This window comes from Chironomus tepperi, unplaced genomic scaffold, assembly GCF_022539635.2.
Source record: "Chironomus tepperi strain 1889 unplaced genomic scaffold, CSIRO-AGI_Ctep_v1 contig_137, whole genome shotgun sequence".
Classification (NCBI taxonomy): domain Eukaryota; kingdom Metazoa; phylum Arthropoda; class Insecta; order Diptera; family Chironomidae; genus Chironomus; species Chironomus tepperi.
This window is the reverse complement of record NW_027226259.1, coordinates 2,109,676-2,125,467: the sequence shown is the minus strand read 5'-3', so window position 1 is coordinate 2,125,467 and position 15,792 is coordinate 2,109,676. Positions and strand designations below refer to the sequence as shown.

At 29.1% G+C, this 15,792-nt stretch overlaps 2 protein-coding genes across 2 annotated transcripts; one reads left to right on the top strand and one right to left on the bottom strand.

Annotated features, from left to right (window-relative positions):
* Positions 1 to 192: 192 nt before the first annotated feature.
* Positions 193 to 2,659, bottom strand: LOC139087815 (chromobox protein homolog 3-like). Its single transcript, XM_070636735.1, has 3 exons — positions 2,123 to 2,659; positions 735 to 850; positions 193 to 673 (listed from the first exon to the last, which is right to left on the bottom strand). Coding segments are annotated over exons 1-3 (504 nt in total). The 5' UTR covers positions 2,124 to 2,659; the 3' UTR covers positions 193 to 286.
* A 607-nt stretch (positions 2,660 to 3,266) lies between these two features.
* LOC139087928 (leucine-rich repeat and immunoglobulin-like domain-containing nogo receptor-interacting protein 1) lies at positions 3,267 to 5,617 on the top strand. The gene is made up of 2 exons (XM_070636899.1): positions 3,267 to 3,382; positions 3,852 to 5,617. Exon 2 carries the CDS (start codon positions 3,917 to 3,919, stop codon positions 5,405 to 5,407), a length of 1,491 nt encoding a protein of 496 aa, XP_070493000.1. The 5' UTR covers positions 3,267 to 3,382; positions 3,852 to 3,916; the 3' UTR covers positions 5,408 to 5,617.
* Positions 5,618 to 15,792: the final 10,175 nt, after the last annotated feature.

Below are 15,792 nucleotides of genomic sequence, written 5' to 3'. Positions count from 1 at the left end.
CTTACACTTAAATGAATTATATTGAGTTTTAAAAAAATAAATATACTGTATTCCTAAATATATAAAATTTAATAATCTTTGTTAAATAGATGAGACTTAGAATGTTGGCATTTTAGCATATAAATAATAAATAAATCGTTTTTTGAGCAATTATAAATTTAAATTTTATTAATATATTATATATTGCATAAATGTAGGGGGATGTAGGGCTTTACATATTAGTAAATTTAAATTTGATTAATAAATTTAAACTACCTGGCGTAAAACAAATGTGATTTGTCCTCAATTAATGCCATGATATGATTTCTTCATAAAACTTTATGACAATTTGTGGACAAACCACATTTGCTTCACTTGCAGGCACTATGCTTACTTTAAAGCAATCCTGGTATTTCATAAGAAATTTTAGCTGTCCGTCATCCTTCGATGCTCCTATTATTTTTTCTGGAATTAAATTCGTGTCAAATCCTTCTGGCACTTTATTAGGATTATTAATCGATTTTGCTTTTTTGTTCTTTCTTCCTCTTCGTTTTATTGTCTTTTTCTCATCGTCCATTTTCTTCTTAGCTTCTTTTTCCTCATATGCAGCAATTAATTCAGGATCAATATTCTCGACCGGTTCCCAAGTGTTGTCATAATGGGAGTATCCCTTCCATTTTACCCAGTATTCTACCTTAAAATAAATAATGAAAAACATTTTTATACAAATTATTATAAAAATCACTTTTACTTACTCTTTCATTTTGGAAAGTCTTGTCAATTAATTCTTCCATCTCAAAATGGTCATCATTAATCGGGACCATTGAGCCTTCGGTTGTACTATCAGCTTCTTCGCGAATTTCCTCCTTCACTATTACAAAAATAAAAAAAAAATATTTAATTAAGTAAAAGTCAGATTGCTAATTTATACCAAATTATGGAGGGAATGACATGTGATTGAATGAATTTAACGATATCTGTTATGATGCAAAACAAAAAGTGGTGGATTTTCTAAAAAATATCCTTAGTCCTTGATAATTATGTATGAATCATAAATAATTTTAATCTTTATAAAGAATGAAATAAAAGTACTAATAAGAAGATTTATTTTTTGACAGCATCGCCAAGATGTGCACAATGGAAAGAAAAACTCTAATTATATTTTAATATCTATAGAGAGAGATACCCTCCATTTAATGATTGAAAGAAATCTGACAGTCCCCAGACGTAAAAAAATTTATAATTTAATTTTTTATTAAAACTTTTTGCTGCTATTTTGGAGATACATGCCAACAGGATAAATAAATGGAAAATGAATAAACAATTGTAACGGGTGCTGTTAATGGAAAATTAATTTTCTAACTTTAGAAAATTGAAAGCTGATAATTGAACAATTAGGAAGGGATAGTTGTCTTATGAGAGTTAATTAAATATATTTATATCGCACACTAATAGGCAAAATCAATTTAATGCAAATTATTTTAATTTTGAGTTATCATGTAAAGTTAATAGACAATCCTACAGTAAACTCATCATATACTGTATATGACAGCAATCAAATACAATTTTTCTTCTTAGTTGACATGCTTGCTTTACTTTTACATTTTAACAGTTAAAATAATTTTGAAAATTGGACGTACTAGATTTTTTTCTTTATTTGTGTCTTTGCTAAATGTAAAGATAGAAATATAAATATGCTAAATTAAATAAGTGACTTATTTCATGTTTGCTGAAGGGATTGCATTTATTAAATAATTAAAAATATATATGAAGATTTTTGATGAAGCAAGAAAAATCTTTTATGCAAGAAAAACCTTTCAGAATTAAAGTCACAAAAAATCCAGAAAACAAGATCTAAACGACTTCACTTCACGACACAATGAGTAACATCCAGTAAAATTTATGTCATTTTTTTTAACCAAAAAGAAGAATCCGGGAAGATCCATATTACTTCCTAAAGAAGCTTAAATGCCTTAAAGAGGAGAAATAATTTTCTTAATTATTTTACACTATTTAACACTTTTTATTAACTTAATTTATGGATGTCGCATTTTTTTACTTATTTATCATTTCTTTGAATTTTAATTCGCTTAAATTTAATTACTTTATTGATTCAATTGCTTAACCGCTTAGCTATACTTACTCTATTTCTAATCCTTGGTTTCAACTTGTTTAATTACTTTAACTATCAACTGTATAATCTACACGACTATTGATGAAAATTGCAATGAAATGTGACTGCAAAGGGTCTGTAACTATTATTTTTGTTCTCAAAAACTGACAAAATATTTTGTAAATTTCTGCTTCATGTCCATGTCCGTCCATGTTACTTTAATCCTCAATTTTTCAAGTTATATTTCAATACTTTTAAAGTTAATTTAATCAAAGAAATATGAATTTACATCACAATTTTAACTGACCAGGCATAAACTATTTTTGATAAGCTTTACTAAAGATTAAAAATTGATATTTTTATTGCTTCATGCTCATATTCTCTTTAACTTTTCCATCACAGAGCAGAATGTTTTTCACAGATATATTTTGCGCCGACAAAGCATTTTTTTACAAGAACCAAAGGAATAAAAATGAAACTGGAGATGAAGAAGAATTTATAAAAAGCTCTTTGTTGCATTGTTAATGTAATCTACCAAAACTTTTTCCTTCTTGCTTTAAAATAACACAAAAGGTTTTTTTTTTGCGAATTAGGATTTTCATCCTCCGCTAAATAGCATTACTTTGAACAGTAAACACATAAAGGAAGTAGAAAAACTTTTCATCTTTTCATTGCCATTAAAGTACCGTTTTACCTTCATCCCATTTTTGATGTCACACGTTCATCTTTTCTTTCTTTTGTATAACGTGATATTTTTCAATTTACCGCCTTTTCTCACTCAATTTAAATGTGTATTCTTATACAGTCTCGAACTCAAAACTGTAATGACATTTACATGTTATATCTATATATTGGAACACCTCCAACTTCACGCATATATGTAGCTAAAATTGAACTTTTTTGAAGTTAGTGATGTGAATTTATATGTTATGTATTTAAGTTTCTAAATAAATATAGACTAAAATGCTGCATCAAATAATCTTAAGCATATAGCTGGAATTGCCTATAAAATCATTAAGTAATTAAATATTAAAACGAATTTGAATCCTTTCCGCTTACATTAATCGAAAATCTTTTATCAAAAAATACGTTAATATTATATACATATATATTGGTAACTGATAGCACCATATCGCTGTTTACCTCATACTCACACTTAAACTGTGTAAATAGTATCTTTGCTTCAGTACTTATTAAGCATTCGAAGCATGTAAAAGGCAGCAAGTTTAATTCAGAAGATTTTTCAATTATTTTTGAAGCTAAAAAGAGTAATTTTTTAAGTAATAGAAGGTAAGAGGTTGTAGCTAGTTGGTTGCATACATTAAGTAATCAAATATTCGGAAAGTTTACTTTGTCTAAAAATATATGACATATTATCCTAAGTTTTGTTGTCAAAAAAGAAATATTTACAATATAGTACCATTAATGTATCAATATTTGGACATATGTGCTGTAATATTAGAATCGAAGACATTTGACATGATGTAAAATGACATATATTGGAAGTTTCTCTTGCAAATGTCTTGATATTTTATTTCAAAAGCATGCAAACTAGTCAAACATTTTTGCTAGGCTCAGTTACCTCAATATGCTCGAAAAGAGTTAGAACAAATTTTAACATACGACTCATATTGAGACACAAGCTTTGAAGCAATTTTATTTTATTTTTTATCGCACAAGTTCCACCTATCATCTGTTATCAAAGTTCAATTTTCTGATAAAATTTGTAAAAATAATGACATTTATATATTTTTTCCAGGTGCGACATTTCTAGAATTAAAAAGAAGTAAACACTTGATTCAGTGAAATTAAGCAGAAATAAAAATGAGGCTGTTGATTAATTTCCTATTATTAATACTGATAATAGCCGTAATCGATTGCAAAAATGTAGAAGAAGATTATGACGCAGTAAATGAGGAAGAAGCCGGTGTGATTCCATTTACTCATTTTTGTAAATTTGAAATACCAATGGTAAATCACTCAACGATTGATGATGAAGATTTTTGTGATTGCGACGTTGTCTCAAGTCCAATGATTGGTAAACCTGTAGTCAAAATAAACTGTGAAATGAGCAATAACGTCATTAATCTAACAAACAAAGTGTTTCAAGCACAAAAGCTACCCATCAACACCGTCACATTGATACTCTCGTATCAACATTTTCAGGAAGTACCCGATTTTGTTGGAGAACATTTAAAACATCTCGACCTGTCAAATAATTTGATTACAATCATAAAAGATGAAAATTTTATTCATGTCACGTCCCTTGAGCATTTAGATTTGAGCTACAATTCAATTTCGGAGATTCAATCCAATGCATTTCAACAATTGCAACTTTTGCACTATCTTGATCTAAGCAGTAATCGAATTGTTCAACTGCCATTGAATGTTTTTACACCGCTTAATACACTTGAGACATTAAAGCTATCATCGAATGAGGAACTGGGAAGAAATATTGTACGTGATGCTTTCAATTTATCCTCAGCATCAATTTATCAACTTTTTGGTATCACAACGAAACTTAATAGTCTAGTAATGACTCATTGTGAGCTAACTGCAGTAAATCTAAGTGAAGGTGCTGACTTGAAGCGCATCAATTTGAGTTTTAACAACATTACTGACTTTTCAACGATTGAGTTACCAGATAATGTTGAAAGTCTAGAGTTATCCGGAAATCCAATACTTTATTTTACGGCAACATCATTACCATCGCTTTTATTGCTTGAGGAATTAATTTTAGAAGATCTTCCATTTCTCACAGAAGTGAGTGATTTTTCACTTTATGGATTTCCAAAGCTTCGTCATTTGACATTTGAAGGATCAAGAAATTTATCGTATATAAAAGGCTCTGCTTTTTACGAGGACTCATCCAATGAAAATCTTGACACACAACTGAAAATATTCAACCTTCGTGGGTGCAATTTAAAAAGTCTCCATATTTCACTTGAACCAATAATCAATCAATTGGCTGAATTTCATATTGATGGAAATCCATTCGATTGTAGCTGTGATATTAAATGGGTAAAATATATTGAAATTGTAACAAACTTACAGTGTCATAGACCCGAAACACTTAATGGAAAACTTTTAAGAGAAATACCTGATAAGAGGCTGAAATGTGAGAATTTCTTCATGAATAAGCTTATTAATACAATGATACTACTATTTCTTTTGATGGCATGTTCATTGGCAATATGGTTTTTCTTGAGAAGATTAAATCCAACGCGTAGAAACAAATTTCAAAAAGTTGGACCCGAATCACCTTATCAACGAGTCACAATAGAGCCAAATCGAGCAGAATATTCACTGTACTAAGACAAAAGTACTTTTAAATGCGAATGATTTACTTAAAATTATTAGAATGTTTGCTCACATGACTTATAGAATTTCGTCTAGTCATAAAATATTGTAAATTATAAGTTTAATAGCAATTCTTCTATTTTATATTATCAGCTACTTATTATGATTATATTTATTTATTTAAATTAGATAGATTTAGTTCAATAAAAGTTTAAAAAAATTTTACATTTTTTTTTTTTCATTTTCCAACGACAGAACATGCAAATTGATTCCTGAAACAGCATTAGTGACTACTTTAAGAAGGGTATAATTTCGTTCAGGAACCATTCATGCGAAATATTAAGATGCTCATTATCAATCTGCAAGAATATTATTTGTCAATTTCTCATCATATTTCTTAATCCAAGCTTGTTGGATTTATAAATTTCACTATCTGTAAGACTTTGTGTAACAGTATCGGACTTTGGTTGGTAAAATCCAAACCATTGTGTTTCAATTGGAGTAACAAATTCGTCGCGTAAAAATTTTACCAAAATAAACTTATTAAGCTGTTGGAGTCAATAAATGTAATCCTTGTTGATGTTTTTCTCATTATTAATGTCAGCAATAAATGTGTTGTATTTTATATAGTTTTGAACGTTAATCGGATCATGCCAATAAGTAGCTTGGGCAATATGATTTTGTGCACAATCAGTGTATGCATACATACTAAAAAATTTCCTCAATAATCGACAAGGTGAAATTGAAATATTTGGAAATATTGAACAATTTGGAATACCATAAATGCCTTGATGCTGGCCTCCGAACGATATAAAATTAATAACCTTTGCAAAAGGACAACGTTGAATTAGTCCACGCCTAAAAATATTTAAGTTGTAAGTATTTATAAATAATAAGTTAGACTTTAAAAATTTACATAAATTGCCCTCCTTGACTCAATCCAATTGCATGAAAACCATCTTTTAAGCTTTCATCTCGAGATATTTCTTTACATACTTTATCGATTTGCTTCAATGGATGAATAAAAATATCGATCCTTTCTCATTCAAAATATTTTTTTTTAAAAAACCATGGATCGACATCTTGACGACACGACATCCAAATATTTATTCACGAAATTACTCTCGTACACTTTGAGAATTGCAGTGGGAATTGATAATCTTTTAACCTTTCATGTGTTAAAATGCAACACTTAAAATATTCAGATTATTTTTATAAAAACAAAATTACATGCTTAATAGAAATTTTGTAATCTATTCAGGTATATTAAAAATGTAAGAGATTATCATTAAGGGTTGATTCTCGTTAGGAATATGATATTCTATCTTATGAAGCTAATTAATTTACAGTGTAAAATTAGATTACATGAAATTTTGTTCATTTTAATATAATTATTTAACAAGTATATCTACGATGGCGATAATACAAGCGTAAAGGAATATATTCAAAGTATCGTTACCGCAATAAATAATTTAATTAAAAGAATACAAAATGTGGTCTAATATAATTATTACAAGATCATTATTATCACCCTAATATTCATGCAAATAACATCATTAGAATATAATTTTCAGTAAAAACCATTATAACCAAGCCTATAATGTAACCACAAAAGGTCATCATAAATAGATAAGTGTAAGTAAAGTAATTAACCCAATTTTCAAACCAATAAGTTTCATCATGTTGATACTACTTATAATCTACAAATAATCTCCTTTTTTCACCCCATCTTTTGATTGCTGAATTGTGAATCACACAGTGCGTTGGAGAAAAAAAGATGGAACTGGGAAAACACACAATAATAAATATCATCATCATCATCATCATCATACTGTCAGCACATTTTTAGTCTGAATATTATTGTTATTATTTTTACGATTGTTTTTATTATCAATTTTATTTTTTTTATTTTCTTTTTCTTGGCTTGAATAGGAATAAGGAAGCAGCATGTAGAATTTAGTTTTAACTTTATAAGCGCATTTGTGGTGTTTAATGATTTCATGGGTAAATAAGTCAACATGATATGACACTCAATTTATGAGAATCAAAATGCGCTAAACAGAAGAGTAGCGTTTATGCCTTTACCATTAGCATTATTGCTATTATTTGCGATCAATAAATTTAATCTTCTTTAATGGCAGAAAATTATTTCGAGGAGGAGACGAAAAAAGAAAAATCATCCTTCATCGTCTCAAGAAGTTGAAGAATAAGAAGCAAAAATTTATAAATTTCTATAAGCTGATGAAAATGCTTTTCTTTTCCTTATGAAATAAGTTGAAAATTTTTTATCTCAATTTTGTTATTTTTGATGGTGTTGTTGTTATAACCCCTAAAGAAGTATAGCAAGTGGGTATTTTAGATAGAAGAAATTGATTTTTCCCATAAGGAAAATTAATAAAATAGTTTTTCTTTCTCAACTACCTAAACTTTCCTTCCTATATCATGACATATATATACAGCACGAGGGAGAAGAAAAGAGACGGAAAACGGAAGATGATAGATTTTATCTTTTAAGATGATTAAAATTGTATGGTTTAGAAGAAGTGGAAAATTTCTCCATTAATATTCTCATCCCCACATTCGCCCGATTCTTATACAATGCGCTACTGCATGAATGAATGAAAAAGTTTTCTTTCCCTTTCGAATGTGCAAGTAAACAAGTTGGATTGTTTTTAAATATTTTAGAAGCATATCTTGTTTGAAATAGCTAGATCTCGAAGATGACTCGGATTTGGTTTGGAACGGTTAAACTAAGTCTAAACGAACCTGAATAAAACTCGAGCTCGACTTCGAGCTCTAGGAATAAGTAAATTCTTCAAATGATATAACAATTAATATGTATTAGCCAGACAAAACTCACTCTTTTACTCAATTTATAAAACTCTAGATACAGAAAGTAACACAATTTTTGCAATAGGATTTCTTTTAGCAAAGAGGAGTAAAGGATTATCTTTCAATTTCTCCACATTTCTATTCTCTATCATTTTTTTTCATTCTCTCTAGTCTAGCTTGATAAAGGCATGTCCTTTCAGATCAGATTTCTTCTTAAACTTCTACATACATCTATCCATATAAACACACACATTGTTCCAGATGACTGAAACATGTCGCAAAGATTGAGAAAAAGTTTTCCCCTTACTTGAAAATTTTTATATTTATTGTGAACCGAAATTCTTTGGTCAATTATGTGGACATCCACACACATTCTTATATGTATATCCTTCCTTAAAAAATTGTACGTACTCATATATGAGATAGAGATATTTGATGTACTGATAATAATAAAGAAGTTTATGTGATTCCGGATGAGGAATTGAATAAGGAGAGGAGCACGTCTGAGGAAGAACAAATTTTTTAGCCTAAACCGAATTTTTTTTATAACATTTGATAAAAAATATCATGAGTATCATAATGACGGTTCGTATGGATGAAGAGAAGAAAAATTGCTTCATAAATTTATGGATGGACTCTTTTGCTGGCTCTTTATGACTCAATATTTCTTTAGCCCTATTCATGCATTTATATAAACCACAAATTTTCAACTCATACATGATTTGAACCCACAAAGATGCATGAAACTATAAAGAAAATTGTCTGGTAAGTAAAAATTTAGGAAGCCTGAACAACTTTTTTTGTTTCCTTTATTAAATTAGATTATCATAGATTTTAATAAGTCATTAACATGCCAAGATATTACTATACTAATTTCATTATAGTAACTCCAGCTGAACAATTTTTTCACCTATCATAATTTATAGTGTCATCATCATGGTAATTGTTATGCTGCCTTATAAAAAATTATTTAAAATTTAGCCTCTGACTCTTTCCATATAAATTAAGATCTTACGCTAATTTGACAAATGATGGAAGACGACGTTTACTGACTTATAAAAATAGAATGGCCATAGTTGAATGAAGATGAGAAGAAAATTATTTTTATACTCATTTTCCGGCAAAAAATAAGAATAATGCTGAGTAAGCAATGGAAATTCGTTATATGAATGTTGTGTGAAGCAATAGAGTAAGCATTCCATGAGTGTTTTAGAACATTGCCACTAAATGATTTTTTTAGTACAAAAAGCATTGAAAGCCTTTTTGAAAACAAACTTCAAAAGTCATTCAGATACTTTTTTTGAATGAGGCACTTGCCAGGACTTTTTGAGTGCAATTGCATGCCACGCTGGATTAAATTTTTCTTTTATAATTTTGAATGCGGCATAGTTTATAGAATGTAAATTAATGTTGTCATTTTGTCACAAAGCTTGAATATTTAATTTGAAGAATAAAGAGTTAATTAGTGCCTACACAAATCCTTTAAAGAATTTCTTAAAGAGAATATTTTTAAGGCACAATCATTACTATTGGGACTTCTTGACGCTTCATTACATGCTACACAATACAACATATTGAATTGAATTTATGTTTATTGCATCATTATTGATACAACTTAGGCAGAATAAACTGTGAAGGAAAAAAGAGCAAAAAGTTCATACGATGAAAATTGCTCATAACATACATACATTCTTAGTATAGTTTTTCCAAGTAATTGTTATCTATGTATGTATATGGAAATTCAAGTAGGGGATCTTTAATACCACATAAGTAGTATGTGCTAGAAAAGTATGAAATTATTATGGCTGAAGGAACTTTTTGTAAGATTTCGTTGATATTATCAATAAGTGGAATTGGCTACAATAGCTTCACAAGTTTCAATATTATTTAATCATCAACATTCGCCAATATACTTAAGGAATTTTTGTACAAAAATCAATTAGGAGCAGAAATTTACTTTCTTCTCATTTTGCAATAAGCTCCATTCTGTTTCCTCCCCCTCAATTTACTCTCAATATGAAAATCAATTGCCATACCTGATATTACAAAGCATGCGAACAATAGGATATCAGTAAGCACTCACAGTTTGTGTGTATATATTAGGGTAGTCAAGTGTTTGATCGCATTAATCGACATCTTGTGGATTGTATTGTGTGTATTTTATTTACCTATTTACTTCTTATTCATACAGACTATTGTGCTTGAGATAAAAAAGAAATGAAATTCGATTCAATTTAATTGAGAGCATCGTTGTATGTGCAAACATTTAAGATTAATTTTTTTGGCACTTACATAATAATGGAATGAAGATAAAAATTTAAAAAATAATTGTTTCTAGATGAGAAACAAGCCTTGTTTACTTAATTTAGTCAATGAAATTCATTGAGTAGCAATTTATCATGCTACATTATCAATTCATCTCGTGTGACAATTGAATGAAATTAAAATAACAATAATATTATATTATACTTTTTTATCTTAAGGCGTCAAAATGCTTGCTGACACATGAAATGTTTCTATTTTCTTTTTATAATACGTTCATCCATATACATATATATACGCCTTGTGTCGGCTTTTATTGGCGTCGTTATATGAAACCCACAATAATACACATCTATCGTTGCTGCTGCTGTGGCGATGCTGATAATAAAAAGAAAATCTAACAATTGAGATTTCTTGTTATGTCGCATGAAAGGGCGTCGATGCATCATAAAAAAATAAGAAGCTAAAGTAAAGAATAAAAGTAAGCAAAACTTGATACGTTACGAAAAGCGTGTGTAGCGTGACTTTGCGATTATCGCTGGTTTAACAGAAGAAAAAAAAATTGTAATCACCTGCTCCATTTCATCATACAAGCACAAGTAAAAGCAATGATTCGCTTCATTAAATGATTTCGTGATTTACTGCAATGTGATGCGATTTCTTTTATTTCTTCGTTTCTCTTGATGTGGCGAATGAACAGCTATAAATTTTACGACGTCCTACGTTGAAAGAAGTTTTTCATTCTTGTACTTTTTTTTAGCTGATCTCGTTAAGCGTATGCTGATATGATTTTCTCATTTTTTCCTTTGACGCGTAAAACTTTTGCTTCATATTTAAGTTAAGATGCTGCAGGCAGTAAAATCAATCAGTATAAGTGATGGAAAAGGCATTTTACAGTCCAATAAATGCGCCACTTTAAGTAGTTTTGAACAATTTTCTGAAACTTTATTCACATTTTGACAATCACAAGAAAGTGAGTGAAAACGTAAAGGAGAAAAAGTTTTATTTATGATCATCTCAGCTGACATGCAATTCGTTGACTTGTGTATTTACTTTAGATTTTTTGATGACAAAAAGAAGAAAGAATTTTGTAGCAAAGAATGAAGAAATTTTCATCATTGGATAATCTGTAGAATTATTTCACATTTACAATGAATGGATCTTTTGAGAGATTTTCTGCTTTATATTTCTTGACACATTTCTTGATTAAGTGAAATTGAGAGTGAAAAATACGTAAGAATGAAAAGATTTGTTTCTTTGGGACAAAATGTTGTTTGGAATTATTACAATGCAAAATGTTTCAAGAGTTTTTCTTATTTTCTGCATTTTCTTTTAATCTTATGCCACAACTTATTACTATTTTGTGTAAGATAATCCTTTGAGAAGCTTACAAGAAATTGTGTAATGAAAAGTTTTATTCAGTTAATTTAAGAAAATGGAAAAATTCATGCCAAAACCTTGAAATTGTAAAATAAGCATCTTGAAGTTTAATCCCACACTTGTTTTTGGTCCAAGTTTTTAATATTTTTCCATAAGAAACCTAAATGAATTATATTGCACCACTATAAATCACTTTGTCCGACAATTTATCAGCTTTATTACTGGTGCGACCGTATAAGGTCAACAATACCAATAAATCGAATAGTAAAGTTCATAAAATAAGAGATTTTGTTTACAGTCTAAGCATTAACTATACTAAAGTAACTTTATAGTGAATTTTACCAAATTTTAATCAAATAGGTTTGTCAGTTTCATCTTTTCAATTATTCTAACAATAAAGTTGAACATCATAGCGAGTAGTCTTTTATAAATTCATTTGCAAATTTTGAAGCCTCACCACAATTCAATATTCAGAAAAAAATACAATTAATCATTTTTGTATTCATCAAAAAGAATTTTTAATTTGCCACCGAGCCGACCAACATTTTTCTCTTTTGATGAACAGAGTTGATATGATGAAGATTAGCTCTTTGAGCTTATTTATTTTAAATACTAAATGTATTACTAAAATTATTTTTTGCCGAATATCTCACATACCTAGACAATGAAAAAACCTAACATGTGTTTTGCAAAAAAATTCAACTCTGATTTTATTAACATTTGAAATAAACCATTCATTTATCCATATGTACACATACTCACACATTCGGTACGTGTCATAAATTTCACATATCACATGGATACTGAAATAAAACATGTACAAAAAGTCTTTTTTTATTCATTTCTCTCCCTCGATTCAATTAATCAAACTTGAAGTGTCTGAAATTTTTTTGTTTGCTTAAAGTCTGGAAGCTTTTAGTTTAGAGAGGGATTTATGGTAAAAAAAATATTAAACACTGTGTTTTAAAATATTCATTTCTTTGAGCATTTCGCGCCTTAAAAATATTTAAATTACTAATGTTTTTATAATTTACTCAAGTATTTTGACATTAGAAATTGATTTCTTGCTAATCGTTGTCTGCTCCTTGCTGCTTCTGTTGCGTTTCATATAAAAAATGTATCGAGATATTTTAAGTCATTTGTCACTTTAGTTTCTTGGGGGGAAAATGAAAGACTGCTGTTTTGAACTGCAAAAACCATTTGCACATGTGTGTAATCTACACTAAGTGACTTTATGTGACTATATAGTTGAAAAATGAGACACTTGCTGGATAAAAAACATTATTTACAAGAATCTAAATTCTCGTGGATTTTTAAAAATCTGCAGTTACTTCTTTGAATACTTTTATTTCTAATATTGACCACGATGCCCCAAAGTATAAATGATCAATAAGATCAAAAAAGAAAGCAATTCAGGTCACTCTTTAATCTCTTTCTTTCTTTTAATAAACTCATAATGACATCATGGTGACTAAACAGCATGAATATAATCTACATTCAGTCTAGAATTCTAAATTAATTTCCAATTTTTCTTTCTAGAGATTCGGTGTGGCTTTAATTAACGCTATAAGAGCGCAAAAAAGGGAGAAAGAGACAAGTAGCTCACGCTCTAGCATCTCTCGCAGCAGGTGAGCCTTAAAAATTTTTTTTGCGCAATTTATCATCTCATTTCGTTGGAAAAAATTTCTTCTCAGCCATTAATTATGTTGAAACCAGTTGGAAATTTTCCTGGCTTGAAAATGATGATTGTAATTATGAAAATGATGGAAGATAATTAAATGGTAAGTCTGGGTAAATCAACTTTTTTACTTTTACTATACCTACTTTTTGATAAAGTTTTCATCATCATAATGATAAAATGAATTATTACTTTTAAATTTAAGCGTTATGTCCAGCATCCCAAAAATATTCTTTTACTTTTCGTAATGTGAGTCAATAATGAAAGTGATGAAAAGATTGTGTCAAAATATAAAGAACCAATTTTCTGTGAGGAAAATAGTGAGGATGGGGATGCTGAAATTGAAGACACGAAACTCATTTGTCTGACAAGTTTTGCGATTAATTTTCGTCGAGTGAATTTTATTTGAGGAACAAGAATAAACGAATTAATATTAATCTTCAACTCGACTTTGAGAAGGAAATTAAATATTCCAAGTTTGTTTGAGTTGATTAGTCTTTACTTCTTTGATTCTTCATTTCTGTCATTTTCAAAGATATTTCTATAAAAGTTATTGTTTGAGTATGAATTTTTTGGAATAAGGAGATCATCTATTTTTCAAACTGGGAAATTTAAAACTTACACTGCTTCTCTGTCTAATTAAAACCATTAATTTCTCTATATATCTTTAACAAGTCATGAGAAGCCCCTTTACCATGAATATTTTTTGCAAAAAAAAATCTTGCTTTCTTTGTTTACTTTTCTTTAACTCTGTTTCCGTTGACTGGAAGTGATGTACACTTCATTCACATCTGGTAGAATATGTGTGACACAAACATGAAGAAGCAGAAGGAACAGCAGAGTAAAAAAATTAATTTCACTTTCTATATCGTACAGAAAAATAACAATGAAAAGGAAAAATAAGAGAATAACGAGATATGATGATGATGATGGCATAACATCATGTATGTATCACGCATACAACAGCATACAGCGTTGGCATCTCCATCAACATTCTTGTCAGACTCGTTAATTTTAATTATGACTAATTTGTTAAACAAATGGCTAATAAATTTCTTCAGTCGTTTTTTTTTACTTTTTTGCCTGCCTTGTTGTTTTTCTTGTCTCTCGCCTTTCATTCCATGTGACTTTACTTTACATATTACATGACTAAATCTATATTGTAAAATGTATATCGTTGCTATTATTTTAAAATGTTGATTTGAATATCTTGTGCAGTTTGAAAAAGTCGACTTGAGTTGCCTAAACTTCATATAAAATTTTAGTCTAACTTGAGCTGTTAGCATCTTGGCGAGGCTTGTCATTACTTAATATGAATCACTACTTTAACTCTAACTTGATCGGATTTGGTCATTGGCGGTTAAAAATGCGCTTACAAGATGAATATTTTGGAGGAATAGTTTCTGTTTCTGGTTACAACCATACTTTCAATTTGAGTGCAGGAATGTTATTGTTATTTTATTTTCCTTCTTTTCTTTTCTTCCTCCTTCATTCATTTTGTTATTCTTCATCGACTCTTCATCGGCTATAATCCCAAATTCAGCTTTTATTTATTTCAATTAATTATAGGTTTCAATTCGATATATTTTGTTGTGTTTTGTTATAGAACGAAAGTATGTGTGGATGTGCGAGGAAATAAAATATATAAAAAGTAGGGAAGAATGAAATGATGATGATCCCCAAACATGTTGGAATTAAAATTAAAATCAATTTTTATTCTTCTCTTTATTCCTTCTTTTCTTCTGTTCTATGTGGTTTTGCTCTGAATCTCGTTATGAAATCTGAAACGATATAAATGCGGCAACAAACCCGTAATTAGCTGCAAGAATATTGCTTGTTAGAATTCTTTAAATGAGAAACCACAAATGAATTGATGAAGACTAGATGGAATAGAGAAAAAACTGAATTGGATGGTTATTGATGTTAGGAAAGTAGGAAATTTCATAGGAAATGTCTTGCTTCTTCTTCAGCTTAGAACTATGGTTATAAGAATAGCAGACATCTGAGTACATTATTTTTAGATAGATCCATCTGTCCTAACCACTTCTCATTCATTCAGCATTATTTAATATCCAAACAAATGGGATGAAAATAGGAGAGAAATTTTCATCAATTTGAAATGTCTATAATTATTAAATTGATATTTTTAGTCATATCATTTTACCAATTTCATTCTGCTTCCATTCTGCTGCTTCCTTTCCTTCAATTTTCATTACCCTTCTTCTTTACCCTAAATTCATCATCTAAA

What these genes read in the sequence shown, in the direction of transcription:
- LOC139087815 (XM_070636735.1), bottom strand. An exon ending in AGACTTTCCAAAATGAAAGA is followed by an intron (nt 674 to 734) that starts GTAAGTAAAAGT and finishes ATTTATTTTAAG; the next exon opens with GTAGAATACTGGGTAAAATG.
- LOC139087928 (XM_070636899.1), top strand. Translation starts at nt 3,917, where the DNA reads ATGAGGCTGTTGATTAATTTCCTATTATTAATACTGATAATAGCCGTA.